Below are 24,990 nucleotides of genomic sequence, written 5' to 3' on the forward strand. Positions count from 1 at the left end.
TGGTGAAAATTTGCCCAAGGCAGAACTGAAGAAAGGGTTGTTCAATTAAATGGTACTGACCTGTTGTAAACTTTTTACAGTAAGGATTTGAGGAAGAGGAAATATTAGTGAGAATGACACATGAAGCAATCTATCACAAAGTAAGGCCACCTTCAACTATTATGAACTGTAGAACCAATCTGATCCTCAAGTTTTGGACCTGTGTAGAGGTTTTTGTATAAAGCATGAACACCTAGTAAATTATAAGTTTCCTTTAAAATAAGCCTTTGCATTTGATGCCATTTTCTTTGCCAGGAATGCCTATTTTTCTCTCCACATGGTTTGCCCCTTTCTCACCGAAGTGTTAGCTCAAGCATCACTACCTTTCAGAAGCATTCCCCCTGCTATGCTTTATCACAGTACCCTGTTTTATCTCCTTCATAGACAAATAAGCTAATTAAGCATTATAGAAACTGCTATCTCAGCAAAGGCAAGGGCCTTATCTGTCTTGTTCACCTTTACCCAAAGGCTAAGAAAGTTCCTGGCACACGTAACAGGTGGACAATAAATATTTCTTGAATGAATAAAAAATTACTATACCAAGTTTACATAAACACATACATGCATACACAAATATAGAAAAATGGGGAATGTCTAATAGAAAACAACCAATGCTGAAAGTATTGAAAATAACACCTGTAGATAAAGGTGAATATGGTTTCAAAAAACAAGTACCAAAGATAATCTGTCTTTAAAAATATGAAAACTTACTAGAAGGGGACCAGGAGTGGTTACTTTCCATTTCTACTGAGATGCAAACAAGAAATGTTTAAACTGCAATGAGTTAACAATAAACATAAGGATTATCTGCTGCAGGGTGGACTTCCAACAGAGTTTGTGACATCTCCTGTCACTGTAGAGCATAATGCATGGTTGGTTCTAACAGTCACCACATATTCAAGATTAGTTGAAAACAGCTCAGAGTGTAGGTAATTATAAGCTAAAAAACTTGCTAAGCTGCTTCTCCCCCAAATTTTAAAATTTAGAATTCATAATTATGTAAAATAACATAGATTGTATAAATTTAATACAACATACCTTAAAAACAGATGGCCTTTACCTGATGATCATACCTCAGCATTACTTTTCTAGGTATTTTGCTGAAGCAATTACATTTACAAAAGGTCCATTTCATAATACAATCTGGTAACTAAATCAAATGAAACTCAACTCAAAGAGCACTAGGTTTGCTATTGAAATATTTTAAAATACCTTTTTAAAGAGTGTTTATAGATTGAATTTTTAAAAAGGATAAATATATTGAAATAATTGTAGCATATCCCTGAAAATAATTATACTGTCACCTGTGCATTTTTTATGAGGTGTAAAGATAAATCAAAAGACTGCTAGGTTACACAAGTCTATTATCATCTGCTGAAACTGAAATTTGGTGTAAGACAAAGGGACTTACTCCATATGATTTGTTACCGTACCCCAGAATTAACTGGTGCTGGCGGTATCAGTACAACCATTATTGGTGATGGATGTCACGCTACACTGTTTTGGTATCAGGACAAAAGTGGAAACGGAGGAGAGGTTTGGAAAGATTTCCGTAAGGTTTTAGCAGTAAGTAAACAAACACAAAAAGAATGAATATTTAAGACCCACTGAACACATTAAGGTCAAGGATTTCAAAAGTTAATCCACTTTTCTTCCCCCAAGAGTTTATTTTTGGTAAAAGGCAGAAAAATTAGTTTTTCTACAAGGGAAATCTGCTTCTAAATGATAATTTGAAAATCTTGATATATATTATATATTAAAAAAGACACACAAAAATAACAAAGAAGTGGGAATAACAGATTAGGTACTGTAACTTTATAAAGGCTTGCCTAAATCAAGAAGCAGCACACACACACCTAATTTATGCAAACTAAAAATGTATATAAACAGCACAATACTGTGATACTGGATCATGATACATTACCTGTACACATAACTACTACTGTTATTAATAAACCTTTGGGACACTCAGTTTTATGCCCAACAAGACATCAGTAAGTCTTTAAAATCTTCTCTTCCTCCTTTATGGGAGGGTATTTCTAGACACTAATTTTCCCATCTAATATTCAAACATAGGAAACCGATTCCACAAGGTGCTTTAATTGATGAGACCTCAAGTGCTGTTTTCTCTTGAATTTTTGGATAGTAAACAGTCCACGGGGACCACACACAAATACTAGGACAGAAGAGTTGGTACATTAAGTCTTTTGATGGGACTTGACTGGTGACAAAGCTTTATGACATGCTTGAGCAACGCACTGAAGGGGATCCCATCTGAGTTAATACTTTGTCCAACCACTGTAGAGGTCCATTCAGATGAAGTTCAATCCAGCAAGGAGTGCTTGTTACTGTCTGCCTTCTGTTAAAGGAATGCAAGAAAATAATTATGAAATTAAAAGAATAACATGGCTATGGAAGAACTTAGATACATCAAAAGGTTGTATCAATATATACTAAAACCTAGATTCTTTTCTGACCGAGTATCAAGTTTGCATATCTACTATTTTGAAAACTGTTTAATCCTCAAAGTACTTATGTGACTTTTTTTCTTTTAAAGAGAAAAAAAACACTGTTTTCCCCTCAAATTAAAATTAGTAAACTTATATTTACTGTCCAAAATGGGACACCTTTAAGAGAGAATGTAGTTACTATAAATAATCACTGCCAGGGCAAGAGACATAAACCAGCACTGTCCCAAGCAAACCAGAATATATAAAGTCACCTACTTATTAATCATCCACAGAATAGAAGATACTCAAATAGCAAATGAAGTCCAAATGGAATAGGATGCAAATTTAAAGTATATCAAAACAAAAGAGAATTCTGACCCAAGCTTATCACAGAATGTTAAGAGCTGGGGTTCAACTTTCCCTGACAAAGCCAACAACCAACATCCCTTTTAGCAAAATCATGCAGGCTTTTAATAAGAAACACCTTTAGTACTTCAAACAAAATGAGCTACCCTCTGGGAATCGCAAATTGTTCAATGACATCCTGTCACTTCCACAAACTGATTTTAGTTCTTATTTATTATATACAATAAGGCAGTAAGTCTGCTTGCTTCTTCAACGTGACAGCCCTTCAAACATGAGAAAAGGCCATTATCAACTCTTCACCTCCATGTGACACATGCTCAATATAATTTAAAACTGTATTTCAAAGGATGTGGTTTTCTGTAGCAGATGGTGTCAGTGCCCCACTATACCCTTCAGATTTTCAGTGTTCTCTAGCCAATTTCCAGTTGCAGGCATCTGTATTTCTGTGCCTGAGAACTTCTCTGCTCTGTCCACATATACAGCAGATCAGAAGTGCCAGGAAATCAACATCCCCAGGAACAGACCTCAAGCAATGACACAGGAATTGGCATTTAAACGTCCAGTTTCCCTTCCCTCTGGGTGGGATAATTCTGTGTGTTCTTTACTGTTTTCCAAAGTTTTCCTAAGGGAATAGCTCTAGTGACCCACCCACTAGAGTAGATGGGTTAAGAATGGTACTGGCTGCCTTTCCTCCCTACCTCTCTTCCCTCCTTCCTCCTTCCTTACCAGTGTTCCCTCCATTTCCTGAATAAACTTCTTGCATGCAAACCCTTGTCTCAGGGTCTGAGACACACATTATGTGTCCACCACCGTTTATTCGTTTCAGTACTAATTCACTTAACTGAGACATATTTCTCAATTAACTATGAATTCTTTACACATCTGTATTTCCTGCTTACTACATTTCCTGATTTTTACGCTAAGCAATCAAGCGGGCACTAAAGAAACTAAAAGATAGTTTTAGAAAGCCAACCATTAGATCTATCTCCTCAGCACCAGTGTCATTAAGGATAAAAGGTTCCACAGTTCACAGATATATGAGTATTTGATTTATTTTGATCTGTAAATGTTAAAGGAAACTACTTTATTATCCAAAGTAGATGTACCTGACTCCATTATCCATGAAAACATACTGTATATTACTGCTTCTCATATAGATGTTAAATTAGCTCTGGGTTAAAGAACAGCAGAGTCCACAGTGAATGAAGGGCAGTATCTCTCTCTACCAATCAAAACTGGTCTTAACAGGAGACCCACAGATACACGTGGAATTCTCCCCAACCTATGCAATTCGTATTTAATTCCACTGAATTTCTACCATGTTCTTCAACATTATGATCTTTTGAAGAGAAAAAAAAATGTCTGACCTAATAAACTGGTATCAGATGGTACTATCTGAATCTAATTTTAATATCAACTATCAATCTAATTTAATATCAATAAGATCTAATTTTATTATCAATTTGATAATTTTTTATCAAAGGGAAAAAGAAACTCAGCATTCTTTAAAGTTATCACATCTCAAAGGGGAAATGATGAAAACAAAAGAGAGCTACAGCAAAGTCAAAAAGTGAATTCTTCTACTAACATAACTTGGACAAAATAGTGACAAGTCTTCATTCTAGGATATACATATATAACACATAATATATTTTTATAAAAGTATTCAAACCAGTAGATCTCATATCTCACCATCACAAAAGTCATACACCTCACAAAACTTAAGACAGGGAATCAAGTTCAAATGAAATGAAATAAATTCTGAAGAAGGGTCCAAACTGCTGAATGAAACAGGAATACTATTACTATTCTATATGAATATCTTCTTAAGCAGACATTCAGACAGTAAGCAATGTGAACTGAAGAAAGACTAAGTATTTTACTTATACTTTCATTCTTTAACATGCTGATGAAGTATTCCCTATCTTTGCTGTGGAATCCAATCAATTGTTTAATTTATCAATAGCGTAATCTATCTTACCCCTTGATGACAGATTAGCTTTGGTAAAACTCAATTAGGTAACTGCTAAGGATAGTTCCTTAGAGAAGAGGTTAAGAGTCAAGGAGAGCTTTCCTCAAGTCTCGTCTCTACCACTTAGAATGTGTCCTTGGGCAAACTATCAAATCTTTTCTAAGCCTATTTCCAAATAAGTATTAGTTTGGACCATTTTTTACCTTAGAAAGATTGTAACCTTATAAAGAAAGGATAAAAACAGCAACAGTAATTCTTAGCCATGTTGAAAGGCGTGAGATACTGCACCTAAAACACAGCACAGTGCCTGGCACCTAACAAGTACTCCCTTCTATTACTGAATGAAGTTCCACCTTTTAACCTTACACTGAAGTTGTCTCAACTTCTCTGTCCAGCCTTATTCTTCTTTACTTTCTATACTCCAGTCCAACTGAACTGTACTCTACTCCAGGATCATCACTTTCCACCCCACAAACCTGTGACTACTGAAATCCTAGGCATCTTTCAGAACCCAGACCCTGTATCATCACCACCTCCCCCAGCCCCAGCAAAACATCTCTCCTGCCATGAACTGACATAACCCTTCCAATATGCCATTTATGGAATTTAACACTCTGCATTCTATTACAGTACCCATCCATACACGTTTTAATTCTTTGTTCCATAATGCCAGCACAGGAATTTGCAATAGTTTTGAATCCAGAGGCCTCCAACTTTCTTTTGTTATTTTACGTAAAGATCTGCTGACTCTATAAACCTCAAGGAAAATAAATACACATGAACTTCAGAAGATACAAAGAATGAAAGAAAAAAGAATTACGTTGTGGAAATTTAAGAACCGAATATGTATTTCATACCGGTATTCTGCTCCCCACCCTTTCACAAAACTCATTCTTATGGTGCACATTCTAGTTAGCTGATACACGGCTTCAAAACCCTGATTAACAGACTGAGCCAGAAGAGCAGCAAATTCCTGGTTGTTGAAGATCTTCAGGTTACAGCCTACGATTGAGAAAAAGATTAAAAAATTATGTAAAAAGAATATTACTATTAGAAAATCATTTTAAAAGGGCTACAGATATTAGAATATGAGCATGCAAATCATCTCCTGATTCCTAAAAGTAATAGCAAAGAAAAGCTCAGCAAGTTGATACAATAGGTTTATTTACATTGTTGTATCCATACCTGGTGGAATTTTACACACTGTTGCAGGGTGCCAGCCGTATCTCTGATTACAATTGGGGCTCTGCACAAATATTGCACTATCACTTAGGCACTCAGCAAAAACTTCTCCACCTATGTAATATAAGCGCACTCCTCTTCCTAAAACAAAATATATATGGAATTAGTTTTACAACATTTACTATTTCAGCATGACTTTCAAAGGGTCTTCTCAGAGGATAGTAAAATGACATAAAGTATTTTGATGACTTTTTCCATAGCTATGCTTTTCTGAAATCTAACTTTGAAACATACCACTGTACATTTTTCCAAGTATTTTTTAAAATTATTTTATTGATTTGTAAAGATAATACATGCTTATCAAAAATACTTAAGCAACACAGAAAAGTGAATGGATAGCAAAATAATTTCATACAAATTATAGTTATTTCTAAATAAATAAAATAATTCATTTGAAGGAATTAACTAATGTCTGGATTAATATGCCTTCATTATAATAAACAGTATTTCTTTAAAGAGCCACTATGGTTAAGAAAAAAGGTAATAAAAATTATCAAGAGGTTAGTCATGTGCCCCTTTTTTTTTTTTTTTCTTTTTGTGGTACGCGGGCCTCTCACTGTTGTGGCCTCTCCCGTTGCGGAGCACAGGCTCCGGACGCACAGGCCCAGCGGCCATGGCTCACGGGCCCAGCCGCTCCGCGGCATATGGGATCCTCCCAGACCGGGGCACGAACCCGTATCCCCTGCATCGGCAGGCGGACTCTCAACCACTGCGCCACCAGGGAGGCCCCCGTGTGCCCCTTTTAAAACTATATATATTATGGGGGCAACCAGGTCCCTATTTATATAAGCAGAATTAGATAAGAAAAAATTATATTGGGAGATTTTAATATACCTTTCAGAATTTGACAGATCAAATATACATAAAATATTAGCAGATCAAATATACATAAAATATTAGCAATACAAGGATTAAAGAAAAAATTGTGAAAAGCAGAATTCTAAGATAGCACTTAAGATTCTCACCCCAGTGTATTTATCTTCTCAATTATTCAATCAAACACTAATCTACATACTGCTTAAAGGGATTTTTCAGATGTAATTAAGTTCTCAAATCAACTGGCCATAAGAAACTAAGACTACCTTTGGTGGGCCTGACTTAATCAGGTGACAGCCCTTAAAAGGGACTGGGCTGGTCCTGGTGAAAGTGATTCAAAGTGTGAGCAACAGGAATTCAACACAACAGTCTTCACTGCTGACTGTGAAGATGGAGGGGGCCACCTGCGTGGCCTCTAGTTGCTGATAGCAGCCTCTAGCTTACAATCTGCAGGAAATGAGGATCTCAGTGCCACAACTTCAAGGAAGTGAACTCTGCAATAATCACCTGTGAGCTTGAAAAGGACCTCAAGCTTCAGATGAGAACACAGCCCAGCTAACCCTTTGATTTCCCTCTGTGAGACCCCGAGGAGACTCCTAACCCATAAAAACTGTGACACAGTAAATCTGTGTGGTTTTAGGCTGGTAAATGTGTGGTAATATGTTATGCAGCAAAAGAAAATAAAAACCAACAAGCCAGATTTACTACATAAATATGGAACCTGGTGCCCTGTTCTCTTAATGATTACAGAATACTTATATAAAAAATAAAGTTGTTCACTTGACCATTAGGAAAACATTAAGTCCAAAAAGTAGAGATTTTTCAGGCTATAGTTTCTGATCAAAAGCACCCAATAAACTATAAATCAAAAGTAAAAAAAGATGATCCAATAATTACAGCACTCTAAAATTTTGTACAGAAGTAAATAAGGTAGGGTAAACCTTTTGTTAAATTTTTAAGCAGAGCCCTAATTAGAACATGGAAAAATCAAAACAGTTTTAGTTAAAAGAGGGCAGATATTCAGAGGCCTTCCTCACCTATAAGATACCTGAGTACCTTAGGAAAATTATATAAAATTTATACATCAAGCAAGATTTGAGAAATTCCACATGGAGCCAACTAACAGACCTCTGAAGTCACTAGCACTTTGCAATATCACGCTCACTCTTTAGTGATCAGCATTATTTCTCATAGGAGGTGATGGTTAATTAAATGAACAGAAGCAAATTATTATTAAAAGAAGTTACTTGAAGGTGATGAGAACTATGTTCAGTTATCTTTGTGGCGCTCAAACTATTTTTTACCTCATTGTCAAAAAAATACTGACGACCCAAAGAGTTGTTGTTTATGTGTATTACATCTATGCAAACTTACCATATTATGTGTGAAAACTGAGATTCAAAAAAATTAATTCATTTGAAAATCAAAATAATAAACCCACTACATATTAACATAAACAAGTTTATGAAAAATAACTATTTTGCAAACCAAAGAAAAAATTAGTGAGAAGAGTAGCAATGTTTTATATTTTTGCAAATATCCTTAATGTCTGGCTTAAGAGAAGCCAGTAGAATTCTCATCAGAGTCTACATTTAATTCCTTACAAAATCGTAAGCCTTGTAAGCCTCTGGAATACTTCACTGTACAGTCAAGAGAGAATGAGAGTGAAAATGGCAAACAGCATCTTAGTACCACTGTGAAAATTGTTTTTACCTCACCAACTTGCTGAAAGGGTGTCTGGGATCACCACATTTTGAGATTCTATGAATTATTTTTGAACAAATTAAATGGTAGTTTTTGTTTTAGATATTCTGCTTCAGATTAATAGTGTGCAGAGCTGATACATGAATTCACTGAAAGGGGGAGAAAACTAGGAGACGTAAACAAACTGAAAAAAAAATTCATGATTTGTTAAAATTACATCCCTAAAATCTGAACATGACAATTTTATGACTGGTAGAGGCTCAGCAGAGTAAAGTTATTTATTTTTTATTTTTTATTTTTTTGCGGTACGCGGGCCTCTTACTGTTGTGGCCTCTCCCGTTGTGGAGCACAGGCTCCGGACGCACAGGCTCAGCGGCCATGGCTCACGGGCCCAGCCGCTCCGCAGCATGTGGGATCTTCCCAGACCGGGGCACGAACCCGTGTCCCCTGCATCGGCAGGCAGACTCTCAACCACTGCGCCACCAGGGAAGCCCATGAGTAAAGTTATTTTAACACGTATTTATTGAAGGACTTCCCAGTATCGAAGGTGCCAAATTAACAGAAGCTCAAGATAAAAAGTTCTCAGATGGAAGGATCACCAGGATCTACTAAAAGCTGTGAAGCTGTGCACTTAAACATGACTGTCCTTAAGGTGAGAGAGAGAAGGCAGGCTTTTTTGCACACAATCTCTTGATGTGGTAAACCACATAATGCTCACATTATGAGTATATGGCATTGGTTTTTCACATAAGGAAAAAAAACATACCTATATGTCTTCTTGTCATTTCTACTGTAGCATTTCTGTTGACATTAGAGAGTAAACCTAGGCAGAACCTCTCTGAATTTGATGGATCTGTGAAGCCGTCTACGGTGAGTGAGGGCTGTGATGCATGGAAGGTCTCTCCAACCCTCTGGTTTAATTCATAATACGCTATTGAACACCAAAATGCAGGTTCTGAGTAAGTAACAGGCTGCAAATCTGGGGCAGAAGAAACAAACACATAAAAGAAATGTGTGTGAATAATTCAAGCCACCTCAAGCCAAGAATAGACTGAATATCATCACCTTTACATGTTCTATGCCAGCCTACACTGGCAACAGCCCAGGAAACAGACTTAACATCTACATCACGAACTCCAGATTCCAAAGAGCACTCCAGATTTTCAATTTCTCAAATTTCCCCTATCTCATTAAGTCATTCTAATCTTCAAACGGCTTTCTTAGACTTTATGGTGGACCATTTATTCTAACAGTAGTTTTACCCTGCTTGTGCCACAGTCAATTTGCATTATAAAATTAATTTTGGGTAGGACAGAGTAGGACAAAGCTGAAGCGAAGATTAATGAGTCAAAAGCCACAGGGGAAAAAAAATGTCATGATAGGATACAAAATATGACATAGTTTTGACATTTGTCTATTTTAACATGAGATTCTCACTGAGTTACCCTAGTTACAAAAATAGAAAACCCAAATATACACAAGAAACAGAAAGTAATAAAACATACACACACAAAAAAGAAAACATACAGTATGCAAGTGGAAACAGAAAATAAATCAAAAGAATCTATATATTTCATGGGAAAACGAGGATCACATGTATTTAAGTGCTGTAATTTTGATTAAAATGCATCATAAGCAATATCATGGGGAAAAAATGACAATTTTGTAGAACAAATTCCAATGTGTAGAAACTGAAAAGAAATTGTGAAATAGTGAGGTAAAATGGAGACCAAGAATAAACTACAGACCGTATACACACATATATACATATGTATTAGCTATCACATATATATATATAATCTCCCATACTACATGTACGTATGAGTGATATATGTCTATATATATTTATACACACATCTCGTATGAATAACTGCTATTATAAAATACATCAGAAACTAAATATATACATAAAAATCTAGCCATATAAGAAAAATTTTCATGAATAATGAATATGATTTCCATGAATAAAAAATTATTAACTTCTTATATATGCCAGGAGAAAAGAGTTTTAGTAATATTGAGGCACATCATCAGTATCATTTTTAGAAAGCACTAAGTTGAACAATCATTTGATTATTCACTGGGATCTCTTTCTCATATATATGGAAAATAATTACCAGAAAGGACATTTAATTAAAAAGGTATAAAAACAGTAGGGGAAAAGTATTTGCAACTTACCCAAACTATGATTAACAGGGGAAAGAGTAGTAGGAGATAGTTCTGCTGGAGATCCTGAAACAAAAGATTCAATTTTAAAACAGCTGTAAAAGTATTTCCATAAGTTCTGACCAAATAATAATAGAATTGATTGTATCTGGTTGTAATGGTCACAGATAATACACAGATAATTTACATACCAAGGATTCAAAATATACAACTGCTTAATGAACTGCTTAATGGAAGTTTAATTTTGGAAGCTTCAATACATAAAAGATACAAAAAGTCCTGGCTTCAAGCTACCCTCTTCCAAAGGCATCCAATGTTGCCAGTTCTTTGTGTACCCTTCCAGAAATATTCTTCAAACCATATAAGCAAATATATTGTGTTCTGTGCCTCCTGCTTTTTATGTACAAATGGTAACACAGTTCTGAACTTTGCTTTTATATTACTTATTCTATCAGAGATGTTGATATGTTTCCCTTTTACATATGTATCTATTTATCCATCCATCCATCCATTCATCTATTAGCTGCATAACATTACATTATGGAATACTGTGATCCCATTTTGATGGATATTCAGGTTATCTTCAATCTTTTGCTTTAAGAACCAAGATTCCAATAACTAATCTCGCACATTATGCATATTCTCAATTGTATCTGAAGGGTAGGCTCTAAAAGAGAAACTGCCAAATCAAAGGGTTGTCCATCTGTAATTTGATAAATGTTGCCAAAATTGTCATCTATAGAGGTTGTACCAGTTTACATTCCCAGAAACAACATAAATAGGGGAGGCTCATGTGCTATTGTTGATAAGTAAGAACAAGGTCTTAACAAGTATAGTTTTAATTTGTATTTCTCTTATAAATGACATTGAGCAATTGTATACTTGTTTATATTTTATTTCCTTCCTGTGAATAGTCTGTTCTTTTCTTTTGCTCAATTTTCTATTGTGGTGTTGATCACTTTTCTCACTGATTTACAGAAGGCTCTTTATGTTTTAGTGATATTGGTCCTTTCATGGTATGGGATGCAAATATTTGGTCATCTGGCTTATGATTCTTCATCCCAATTTTGATTAAGCAGTATTAAAAAAAACTTTTATGTGATATAATTTACCAATCATTTGGGGGTATGTCACATTTTGATAAAACAGTGGTGATACCAGAAATTCTTGGCTTATTCTTAACTTTAAGGAACTATTTCTAGTATTTGCCCATTAAGTATGATGCTGGCTGTGAGGATGAGAGAGAGAAAATTCTTTAGGAATTCTGCATCAATAATTGTACGCAATACTGGTCTGTAGATTTATGTTGCAAGCACAAATGTTACGCTGTCTCATAAAGACAAGCTAGAAGATGTAAGTCTTTTCTATGCTCTGTAACAGTTTATTTAAACTACTTAGCATTGGAATAACATATTCTTTAATATTTCAGTAGAATTCCCGTGTGAAATTCTTTGCAGTTAAAATTTTTCTAGGGTTTATTCTAAGACACTTCTCTATTTCTTCTATGAAGCTCTATTTCCTGGAGTCAGTTTCAGTAAATTATATTTATTAGAAAAGTATTCATTTCTTCCAGTTTTAGGTAAACTGGCTAAATCTAATCAAGAAAATAAGGGAGGAGGGGGCACAAACACATAAAATAAGAAAAAGGAAGAACCACAGACACAAGAAAAAACAGTGACCGAGAGATTACTTCACTCAACTTCATGCAACTAAATTTTAAAACATTTGTTGTAAACTGTTGTTAAATAATCATATTATAATTGTAGGATAAATTTTGTTTTCTTATCATTATTCTCTACATATTTTGAGAATGCTACCCAAAAAAGCATGACTTACAGCACCCAAGCTTTTAAAATATAGCAATGGCATAGATGTAGAATAAGGTCAGATGCCCCCTGTGGACCTCTCCCCTCTCCACACTATAACCATGACCTAAAATACCAGGCAACACAGGTGAAACAGCAATTCCCACACAAACAAATGAATCAAAAATAAAGAACAGGTGATAATGATTTTTGACAAGACAGAACAGCCTTCCATAACAAAGTTCTTATGTTCTTTTTTTATTCCTCAGTTTGAAAAATCTGTTGGCAAGTCACAACAGGTACAGCTATGAAAGGTCAAAATATATTTAGAACAATGAACTAAAACTCACTGCTGCTTCCTGAAGCTGAGATAAAATAAACAAAGCCACTATTAGAAATGAAGGAAACTGCCCCATTTTTCATCTTTTAACTGTTTACTCCCTCTATTAAATACTTATAAGAAGTGACCAGTAGAGTCACAGTTCATTAATTTAGACTAAGAGGAGTCCAGTCAGATGTGATAAAAGTTAGAACTATATATTATGAAAAGAAAAGTTGATTAAAATCATGTATAAAATTTTTAGAAGTTAAATTAAGCTAAAAATTTATTAGAAACTTTTTTTCTTAAACAAAGCCAGGTTAAATGACGATTAACCTATTAGTTATTCGTATATACATGCTTCTGCTGAAGTCTGGAACTTCCAGTTATGAGAAGTAATGATTTCACTATTTAAAGCTAGTTTCTATTACTTGCAGCTAAAACATCTAGAGAAATCCTCGTGCACATAACCTTGCATACATGTTCGCAGATATTTGTAGGATACATTTTTTCAACAAGGAAATGTTAGATCAAAAGGAATGTGAGGTTAAACTTTTATAAGTACCAAAGTACCCTCCCCAAATGTTTAGACCCACCAACAATTTATGAGCTAGTGTTTCTTCATGCCATGTTACCACCTTCTGACATATAACAATTTGAAAGGTTTAAATGGGGCAACTCTGATTTTTAAAAATTTTACTTATTCTTATTTTGTTATAAATAGTACACTCATGTTCTTTATGTCCCTTTTCTATTAACTACTGTCTTTTTCCTCTTTATTTGTAGGTTTTAAATTTAGAAATCAGTTATTAGGCTTGTCATACATTTACAAACATTTCCCCAAGTTTTTTGGTTTGTTTTTGTAGGTCTTTCAAGGTAAAAAAAAAATTTTATAACATTATTTTTTAGAGTTTTAGGTTCACAGCAAAATTGAGCATAATGTACAAGAGTTCCCATATACCCATGTACACATACATGTATAACCTCGCCTGCCATCAGAGTCGTGTGCCACAACGTACATTTATTGTAACTGAGGAACCTACACAGACATCATTGTCACTCAAAGCCCATAATTTACATTAGAGTTCATCCTTGGTTCTGCACACTCCACAAATTTTGACAAATGTATAATGACATGTATTCACCACTATAGTATCATACCAAATAGTTACACTTCCCTAAAAATCTTCTGTGCTTACCTGTTCATCCCTCCCTGCCCTCTAGCCCCTAGCAATCACTGATCTTTTTACTGTCTCTATAGTTGTTTGTGCCTTTTCTGGAACATCACATAGCTGGAATCATAAAGTATGTAGCCTTCTCAGATTGGCTTCTTTGACTTGAAATATGCATTTAATGTTCCATGTATTTTCATGCCTTTATTTAGCAGTTTTCATTTTAGCACTGAATAACATTTCCATTGTCTGGATATGCCACAGTTTATTTATTCATTCACTTACTGAAGGATATCTTGGTTGCTTCCAACTTTTGGCAATTATGAATAAAGCCACTAAAAACATCCATGTGCAAGTTTCTGTGTGTACATAAATTTTCAACTATTTTAGGTGAATACGAAGGAGCATGACTGCTGATCGCATGGTAAGAGTATGTTTAGTTTTGTAAGAGTCTGCCAATCTGTCTTCCAAAGTGGCTGTACCATTCATTTTGCATTCCCATCAGCAATGATCTTGTTGCTCCACATCCTTGCCAGAATTCAGATTTTGATCATTCTAACAGGTGTGTAGTGGTAACGTTTTAAAGTTTAAATAGTCAAATTTATCAACCTTTTCTTCTATGGTTTATATGTTGCATAGTTCTTGCTCAGATTATTTAAAAAATTCTTCAATGCCATGTCCTAGAAATTAGTCTCATTTTTTAATTTAAGCATTTTCTCTAAATGGAATTCATTTTGGTATGAGATAAGTTACATGTTTAGTATCTATTTTATAACTTTTTGAGAAATATTAAAATTACTTTGAATTTCTTGAGCAAAATTGACGGCAAAGAAATGTATATTTTACAAGTTTCAGTGTGTTAACTAACTGTAAGTTATTATCATTCAAATAAGAAAATAAAAATAGACTTATTCTTTCAAAAGGCATATATGGAAGGACAGGAAAGTTAAAGGCCTTAAAATCATTTAGTTTTATCTTCTTTGCATTCATATTACAGAGATAATCCTGAAGAACTAAAATTATCTACGATTTTGTTTTTATACCAAAAAAGGCTTAAACATATGCTTTAAAAGATCTCATTTACTGAATACACAGATCAATCACATTCACAAACCCTTCAAAAAACTGAGAATCGTGATGGATTATTCCTTCAACCATATCCCTACCTAATCACCAAACAAGTCTTACCTCAGCAATATATTGCAAAAGCAGGCATTTCTCCCCATGTCATCTCAAATGAGCCAGAGGAAGTCTACTGCAGTAGTTAAGAACAGAATTCCTAGAATCTGAGATCCTAGGTGCAAATTCCTCTGTAACTTTCTACCTATCTTTCTATGATGTTCACTGCAGTACTGTTTTTTATGAATTACATATGTTTAAATTTTCTTGTTTTACCTGTTTATTAATTTTTTATAATGAACATTCACTTGTTGCATAATTCAAAATGTTGTATTATAATTTTAACCTGTAAAATACTGTTTAACTTTTATTTGACATAGAATGGAAAAAATATGAGATTAAGCAAAAATAAAAGAAATAGGTACTATGTCAAGTCCAGTTTAAAAATACATACTTCCTTCATGTTTATTAGGTTCTATGTATTTCCAAATTTTCTACAAGCATGAATTATGTTCATAATGAGAATACGGTTGCTCTTCTTTTGTTTTTATTAGTACTTTCTATAGGGTTCCCCTTATGGTTAGAATGTAGAAGACTGTTGGAAAAAACCTTGCTCCTACAATAAGAAAATATCAGAAACACTAAAAAAATATATATTTTTAACCAAAAACTGACCCCAAAACTGTAGATCCATTTAAGTCTAAGTGAAGTAGTTTAGAGAAGGATGAGCTCTTCCTATTTAAGTAGAGAGTGGTAACCATTTTCATTGCTGGGAGTATCTGCCAAGTTAGGACATAGACACATGTAGGACTGTACTTGCCAAAGGAGAAACCAGCTGAAATTTTAATGGCCACACACTGGCAACTGGAATCTGAGAAGCCCAACCACAGATACAGTCTTCTTCATTAGCCAATTCTAACCCTCATGTCTTTAGCTGAGTAGTACATGGTAGCACAGGAAGTTTCAGGCAAAGGCTGCAAAGCAGTGAGAGATCCTACAGTCTCACCATACTCACATCTGAAAGACCTGCTGAGGTAGGGGACTGCCCCTCCTTCAAACCTGAGGTGATTTGATGTTAAGGATTAAATCATCACCTATTCAACTCAACTCCTAATATATGGAAGACATTAGATCCCCAACTTAGCATCCAGAGAAAGAAAAGGGTGAGTCTTTCATAAGGAAAATATTATCTGTATTACACTCTAGTATTATTTTATATATAATATCCAACATCCAACTAAAAAAAACATGAGACATGCAAAGAAGTAGGAATAACTGACCCATAATCAAGACTTTAAAGTTAACACAAGCAAAATTACATATAAAGTTAGAGTAACACTACAACTGAACAACATTTTTTAAACTATAAATGGAACTCTCATCAAGATAAATAAGCCATGTTGTAGCATAAAATAATTTTTAGTAAATTTCAAAGGACTGAAATCATACATAGTTTATTTGAATCATAATGGAATTAAGTGAGAAGTCAATGAACTATCTAGAAACCCCCCATACTTCTAAAAGACCAAACTTCTAAATAATCATGGATCAAAGAAGAAATTGCAAGAGGAATTCGAAAATATTTAAATGATAATAATAATTAAAAAACAATGAAAGGGGGGCACCTTCAAGATGGGGGAGGAGTAAAACATGGAGATCACCTTCCTCCCAACAAATACATCAAAACTACATCTACATGTGGAACAACAGCTCCTACAGAACACCTACTGAATGCTGGCAGAAGACCTCAGACTTCCCAAAAGGCAAGAAACTCCCCACATACCTGGATAGGGCAAAAGAAAAAAGAAAAAACAGACAAAAGAATAGGGATAGGACCTGCACCTCTGGAAGGGAGCTATGGAGGAGGAAAAGTTTCCACACACTAGGAAGCCCCGTCACTGGCAGAGACAGAGGGTAGCAGTGGAGGGGGGGAAGCTTCGGCGCCACAGAGGAGAGCGCAGAAACAGGGGTGCAGAGGGCCAAGCGCAGAGATTCCCGCACAGAGGATGGGTGCCGACCAGCACTCACCAGCCTGACAGGCTTCTCTGTTCAGCTGCCAGGGCGGGTGAGGGCTGGGAGCTGAGGCTCGGGCTTCGGAGGTCAGGTCCCAGGGAGAGAGGACTGGGGTGGGCTGCGTGAACACAGCCTGAAGGGGGCTAGTGCACCAGAGCTAGCTGAGAGTGAGTCGGGGAAAAAGTCTGGAACTGCCTAAGAGGCAAGAGACCATTGTTTCAGGGTGCGTGAGGAGAGGGGATTCAGAGAAATGCCTAAACGAGCTCCAGAGATAGGCCCGAGCCGCGGCTATCAACGCGGACCCCAGAGACAGGGATGAGACACTAAGGCTGCTGCTGCAGCTACCAAGAAGCCTGTGTGCAAGCACAGGTCACTATCCACACCTCCCCACCCAGGAGCCTGTGCAGCCCACCACACCCAGGGTCCCATGATCCAGGGACAACGTCCCCGGGAGAACACATGGTGCGCCTCAAGTTGGTGCAACGTCACGCCAGCCTCTGCCACCACAGGCTTGCCCCTCATTCTGTACCCCTCCCTCCCCCGAGCCTGAGTGAGAAAGAGCTCCCTAATCGGCCGCTCCTTTAACCCTCTCCTGTCTGGGCGGGGAACAGACGCACTCAGGCAACCTACACGCAGAGGCGGAGCCAAATCCAAAGCTGAACGCCAGGAGCTGTGCGAACAAAGAAGAGAAAGGGAAATCTCTCCCAGCAGCCTCAGGGGCAGCGGATTAAATCTCCACAATCAACTTGATGTATCCTTCATCTCTGGATTACCTGAATAGACAACAAACAATCCCAAACTTGAGGCGATGGACTTTGGGAGCAACTACAGACTTGGGGTTTGCTTTCTGCATCTAATTTGTTCCTGGTTTTACATTATTCTTAGTTTACTATTTAGAGTTTATTATCATTGGTAGATCTGTTCATTGATTTGGTTGCTCTCTTCCTTTTTAAAATTTTTATATATATATATTTTTTTCCATTTTTTCCTTTTTCTCATTTTGTGAGTATATGTAAGCTTCTTTGTGTGGTTTTGTCTGTATAGCTTTGCTTATGCCATTTGTCCTAAGGTTCTGACTATCCTTTTCTTTTTCTTTTTTAATATAGTTTTTAGCACTTGGTTATCATTGGAGAATTTGTTTTTTGGTTTGGTTGCTCTCTGCTTTCTTTCTCTCTCTTTTTGTCTTTACTTCCTAATTTTTTTTTTATTTTTAATAAGTTTTTTCTATTTTAATAACTTTATTTTATTTTATTTATTTATTTTCCTTCTTTCTAATTTTTTCTTCTCTCCCTTTTCTTCGGAGCTGTGTGGCTGACAGGGTCTTGGTGCGCTGGCCGGGTGTCAGGCCTGAGCCTGTGAGGTGGGAGAGCCAAGTTCAGGACACTGGTCCACCAGAGACCTCCTGGCCCCACGCAATATCAAACAGGGAAAGCTTTCCCAGGATCTCCACCTCAGCTGCACTCAACAACCAGCAGCCTACAGTGCTGGACACCCTATGCCAAACAACTAGCGAGACAGGAACACAAAACCACCAATTAGCAGAGAGGCTGCCTAAAATCATAAGTTCACAAACACCCCAAAACACACCACTGGATGTGGTCCTGCCCACCAGAAAGACAACATCCAGCCTCATCCACCAGAACATGGGCACCAGTCCCCTCTACCAGGAAGCCTACACAACCCACTGAACCAACCTTACCCACTGGGAGCAGACACCAAAAACAACGGGAACTACGAACCTGCAGCCTGCGAAACGTAGACCCCAAACACAGTTAAGTTAAGCAAAATGAGAAGACAGAGAAATACACAGCAGATGAAGGAGCAAGGGGAAAACCCACCAGACCAAACAAATGAAGAGGAAACAGGCAGTCTACCTGAAAAACACTTCAGAGTAATGATAGTAAAGATGCTCCAAAATCTTGGAAACAGAATGGAGAATGTACAAGAAATATTTAACAAGGACCTAGAAGGACTAAAGAACACACAAACAATGATGAACAACACAATAAATGAAATTAAAAACTCTCTAGAAGGAATCAATAGCAGAATAACTGAGGAAGAAGAACGGGTAAGTGACCTGGAAGAAAAAATACTGGAAATAACTACCGCAGAGCAGAATAAAGGAAAAAGAATGAAAAGAACCGAGGACAATCTCAGAGACCTCTGGGACAACATTAAACACACCAACATTCAAATTACTGGGGTCCCAGAAAAAGAGATTAAAAAAAGGGACTGAGAAAACATTTGAAGAGATTATAGTTGGAAACTTCCCTAATATGGGAAAGAAAATAGTCAATCAAGGTCAGGAAGCACAGAGAGTCCCATACAGGATAAATCCAAGGAGGACCACGCCAAGACACATATTAATCAAACTATCAAAAATTAAATACAAAGAAAAAAATCTTAAAAGCAGCAAGGGAAAAGCAACAATTAACATACAAGGGAATCCCCATAAGGTTACCAGTTGAACTTTCAGCAGAAACTCTGCAAGCCAGAAGGGAGTGGCAGGACATATTTAAAGTGATGAAAGAGAAAAACCTACAACCTAGATTACTCTACCCAGCAAGGATCTCACGCAGATTCGATGGAGAAATTAAAACCCTTAGAGATAAGCAAAAGCTAAAAGAATTCAGCACCAGCAAACCAGCTGTACAACAAATGCTAAAGGAACTTCTCTAGGCAGGAAACACAAGAGAAGGAAAATTCCTACAATAACAAACCTAAAACAATTAAGAAAATGGTAACAGGAACATACATATAGATAGCTACCTTAAACGTAAATGGATTAAATGCTGCATCCAAAAGATATAGACTGGCTGGATGGATAAAAAAAGAAGACCCGTGTATATGCTGTCTACAAGAGACCCACTTCAGACCTAGGGACACATACACACTGAAAGTGACAGGACTGAAAAAGATATTCCACGTAAATGGAAATCAAAAGAAAACTGGAGTAGTAAATCTCATCAGACAAAACAGACTTTGAAATAAAGACTATTACAAAAGACAAGGAAGGACACTACATAATGATCAAGGGATCAATCCAAGAAGAAGATATAACAATTGTAAATATATATGCACCCAACATAGGAGCACCTCAATACATAAGGCAAATGCTAACAGCCATAAACGGGGAAATCGAAGGTAACAAAATCACAGTAGGGGACTTTAAGACCCCACTTTCACCAATGGACTGATCATGCAAAATGAAAATAAATAAGGAAACACAAGCTTTAAATGATACATTAAACAAGATGGACTTAATTGATATTTATAGGACATTCCATTCAAAAACAGCAGATTACGCTTTCTTCTCAAGTGCTCATGGAACATTCTCCAGGATAGACCATATCGTGGGTCACAAGTAAACCCTTGGTAAACTTAAGAAAACTGAAATCATATCAAGTATCTTATCTGACCACAACACTATGAGACTAGATATCAGTAACAGGAAAAAATGTGTAAGAAATACAAACACATGGAGGCTAAACAATACACTAATAAATAACCAAGAGATCACTGAAGAAATCAAAGAGGAAATCAAAAAATACCTAGAGACAAATGACAATGAAAACACAATGATCCAAAACCTATGGGATGAAATAAAAGCAGTTCTAAGAGGGAAGTTTATAGATATACAAGCCTACCTCAAGAAACAAGAAAAATCTCAAATAAACAATCTAAACTTACACATAAAGGCACTAGAGAAAGAAGAACTAACAAAATGCAAAGTTAGCAGAAGGAAAGAAATCATACAGATCAGATCAGAAATAAATGAAAAAGAAATGAAGGAAATGATAGCAAAGATCAATAAAACTAAAAGCTGGTTCTTTGAGAAGATAAACAGAATTGATAAACCATTAGCCAGACTCATCAAGAAAAAAAGGGAGAAGACTCAAATGAATAGAATTAAAAATGAAAAAGGAGAAGTAACAACTGACACTGCAGAAATACAAAGGATCAGGAGAGATTACTACAAGCAACTCTATGCCAATAAAATGGACAACCTGGAAGAAATGGACAAACTCTCAGAAATGCACAACCTTCCCAGACTGAACCAGGAAGAAAGAGAAAATATAAACAGACTAATCACAAGCACTGAAATTGAGACTGTGATTAAAAATTTTCAAACAAACAAAAGCCCAGGACCAGAAAGCTTCACAGGCAAATTCTATCAAACATTTAGAGAAGAGCTAACACCAATCCTTCTCAAACTCTTCCAAAAATTTGCAGAGGAAGGAACACTCCCAAACTCATTCTACGAGGCCACCATCATCCTGATACCAAAACCAGACAAACATGCCTCAAAAAAAGAAAACTACATGCCAACATCACTGATGAACACAGATGCAAAAATCCTCAATAAAATACTAGCAAACAGAATCCAACAGCACATTAAAAGGATCACACACCATGATCAAGTGGCGTTTATCCCAAGAATGCAAAGATTCTTCAATATACACAAACCAATCAATGTGATAAGCCAAATTAACAAACTGAAGGAGAAAAACCTTATTATCATCTCAATAGATGCAGAAAAAGCTTCTGACAATACTCAACACTCATTTATCATAAAAACCCTCCAGAGGGCCTCCCTGGTGGCGCGAGTGGTTGAGAGTCCGCCTGCCGATGCAGGGGATACGGGTTCTTGCCCCGGTCTGGGAGGATCCCATATGCCGCGGAGCGGCTGGGCCCGTGAGCCGTGGCCGCTGGGCCTGCGCATCCGGAGCCTGTGCTCCGCAACGGGAGAGGCCACAACAGTGAGAGGCCCACATACCGCAAAAAAAAAAAAAAAAAAAAAAAGAAAGAAAGAAAAAAAAACCCTCCAGAAAGTAGGCACAGAGGGAACTTACCTCAACATAATAAAGGGCATATATGACAAACCCACAGACAACATCATTCTCAATGGTGAAAAACAGAAACCATTTCCTCTAAGATCGGGAACAAGACAAGGAGGTCCACTCTCGCCACTATTATTCAACCTAGTTTTGGAAGTTTTAGCCACAGCAACCAGAGAAGAAAGAGAAATAAAATGAATCCAAATCGGAAAAGAAGAATTAAAGCTGTCACTGTTTGCCGATGGCATGATACTACACATAGAGAATCCTAAAGATGCCACCAGAAAGATACTAGAGCTAATCAATGAATTTGGTAAAGTAGCAGGATACAAAATTAATGCACAGAAATCTCTTGCATTCCAATAGAGTAATGATGAGAAACCTGAAAGAAAAATTAAGGAAACACTCTCATTTATCACTGCAACAAAAAGAATAAAATACCTAGGAATAAACCTACCTAAGGAGACAAAAGACCTGTATGCAGAAAACTATAAGACACTGATGAAAGAAATGAAAGATGATACAAACAGATGGAGAGATATACCACGTTCTTGGATTGGAAGAATCAATATTGTGAAAATGACTATACTACCCAAAGCAATCTAGAGATTCAATGCAATCCCTATCAAACTACCAACAGCATTTTTCACAGAACTACAACAAAAAAAATTCACAATTTGTATGAAAACACCAAAGACCCAGATTAGCCAAAGCAATCTTGAGAAAGAAAAACAGAGCTGGAGGAATCAGGATCCCGGACTTCAGATTATACTAAAAAGGTACAGTAATCAAGACAGTATGGTACTGGCAAAAAACCAGAAATACAGATCAATAGAACAGGATAGAAAGCCCAGAGATAAACCCATGCTCACATGGTCACCTTATCTTTGATAAAGGAGGTAAGAATATAAGATAAACCCATGCACATATGGTCACCTTATCTTTGATAAAGGAGGTTAAGAATATACAATGGAGAAAAGCCATCCTCTTCAATAAGTGGTGCTGGGAAAACTGGACAGCTACATGGAAAAGAATGAAATTAGAACACTCCCTAACTCCATACACAAAAATAAACTCAAAGTGGTTTAAAGACCTAGCTGTGAGGGCAGACACTATAAAACTCTCAGAGGACAACATAGGCAGGACACTCTATGACATAAATCAAAGCAAGGTCCTTTTTGACCCACCTCCTAGAGAAATGGAAATAAAAATAAAAATAAACAAATGGGACATAATGAAATTTAAAAGCTTTTGCACAGCAAAGGAAACCATAAACAAGATGAAAAGACAACCCTCAGAATGGGAGAAAATATTTGCAAATTGAGCAATTGACAAAGGATTAATCTCCAAAATATATACACAGCACATGCAGCTCAATATCAATACAACAAACAACCCAATCCAAAAATGGGCAGAAAACCTAAACAGAAATTTCTCCAAAGAAAATATACAGATTGCCAACAAACACATGAAAGGATTCTCAACATCACTAATTATTAGAGAAATGCAAATCAAAACTACAATGAGTTATCACCTCACACTGGTCAGAATGGCCATCATCAAAAATATCTACAAACAATAAATGCTGGAGAGGGTGTGGAGAAAAGGGAACCCTCTTGCACTGTTGGTGGGAATGTAAACTGATACAGCCACTACGGAAAACAGTATGGAGGTTCCTCAAAAAACTCAAAATAGGACTACCATACGACAGAGCAATCCCCTACTGGACATATACCCTGAGAAAACCATAACTCAAAAAGAGTCATGTACCACAATGTTCAGTGCAGCTTTATTTACAATAGCCAGGACATGGAACCAACCAAAGTGTCCAATTTAGTGTCAACCTAAGATGAATGGATAAAGAAGATGTGGCACATATATATAACGGAATATTACTCAGCCATAAAAAGAAACGAAATTGAGTTATTTGTACCGAGGTGGATAGACTCAAACAGAGTGAAGTAAGTCAGGAAGAGAAAAACAAATACCGTATGCTAACACATATATATTGAATCTTAGAGAAAAAAAAAAGGTTCTGAGGAACCTTTGGGCTAGACAGGAATAAAGATGTAGACATAGAGAATGGACTTCAGGACATGGGGAGGGAGAAGGGTAGGCTGGGAGGAAGTGAGAGAGTGGCATGGACATATATACACTACCAAATGTAAAACAGATAGCTATTGGGAAGCAGCCGCATAGCACAGGGAGATCAGCTCGTTGCTCTTTGCCCACCAAGAGGGGTGGGATAGGGAGGGTAAGAGGGAGACGTGAGAGAGGCCATATGAGGATATATGTATATGTATAGCTGATTCACTTTGTTATACAGCAGAAACTAACACACCATTATGAAGCAATTATACTCCAATAAAGATGTTGAATAATAATAATAATAATAATGAAAAATAACTTATTAAAACCTTTGGTATGAAGTTAAAGTAAGGCTTAGAGGGAAATTTAGTTTTAAATGCTTACATTAGAAAAGAAAGTCACTCCCATCAGGAAACTTGCACAAGCCTCTTAGATAGCCTCATCCACCAGAGGGCAGACAGCAAAGCAAGAAGAACTGCAATCCTGCAGCCTGTGGAACAAAAACCACATTCACAGAAAGGTAGACAAGATGAAAAGGCAGAGGGCTATATACCAGATGAAGGAACAAGATAAAACCCCAGAAAAACAACTAAATGAAGTGGAGATAAGCCAGTTTCAAGAAAAAGAATTTAGAATAATGATAGTGAAGATGATACAGAACCTCGGAAAAAGAATGGAGGCAAAGATCGAGAAGATGCAAGAAATGTTTAATAAAGACCTAGAAGAATTAAAGAACAAACAAACAGAGATGAACAATATAATAACTGAAATGACAAACACACTACGAGGAATCAACAGCAGAATAACTGAGGCAGAAGAACGGATAAGTGACCAGGGAGACAGAATGGTGGAATTCACTGCTGCAGAACAGAATAAAGAAA

General features: G+C 36.5%; 1 protein-coding gene across 4 annotated transcripts in view; it reads right to left on the minus strand.

Annotated features, from left to right (window-relative positions):
- Window positions 1-1,298: 1,298 nt before the first annotated feature.
- The window catches only part of SMAD2 (SMAD family member 2), a 98,864-nt gene continuing 75,172 nt past the window's right edge, over window positions 1,299-24,990 (minus strand). For all 4 annotated transcript variants that reach the window (XM_060118111.1, XM_060118108.1, XM_060118109.1 and 1 more), the window contains exons 7-11: window positions 10,768-10,821; window positions 9,356-9,568; window positions 6,013-6,150; window positions 5,685-5,829; window positions 1,299-2,398 (exon numbers count right to left, since the gene is read on the minus strand). In XM_060118111.1, the coding sequence (XP_059974094.1) occupies window positions 2,275-2,398; window positions 5,685-5,829; window positions 6,013-6,150; window positions 9,356-9,568; window positions 10,768-10,821 (674 nt within the window). In that variant the 3' untranslated portion in view covers window positions 1,299-2,274. The remainder of the gene's footprint in view (window positions 2,399-5,684; window positions 5,830-6,012; window positions 6,151-9,355; window positions 9,569-10,767; window positions 10,822-24,990) is intronic.

This window comes from Mesoplodon densirostris, chromosome 15, assembly GCF_025265405.1.
Source record: "Mesoplodon densirostris isolate mMesDen1 chromosome 15, mMesDen1 primary haplotype, whole genome shotgun sequence".
Lineage (NCBI taxonomy): Eukaryota > Metazoa > Chordata > Mammalia > Artiodactyla > Ziphiidae > Mesoplodon > Mesoplodon densirostris.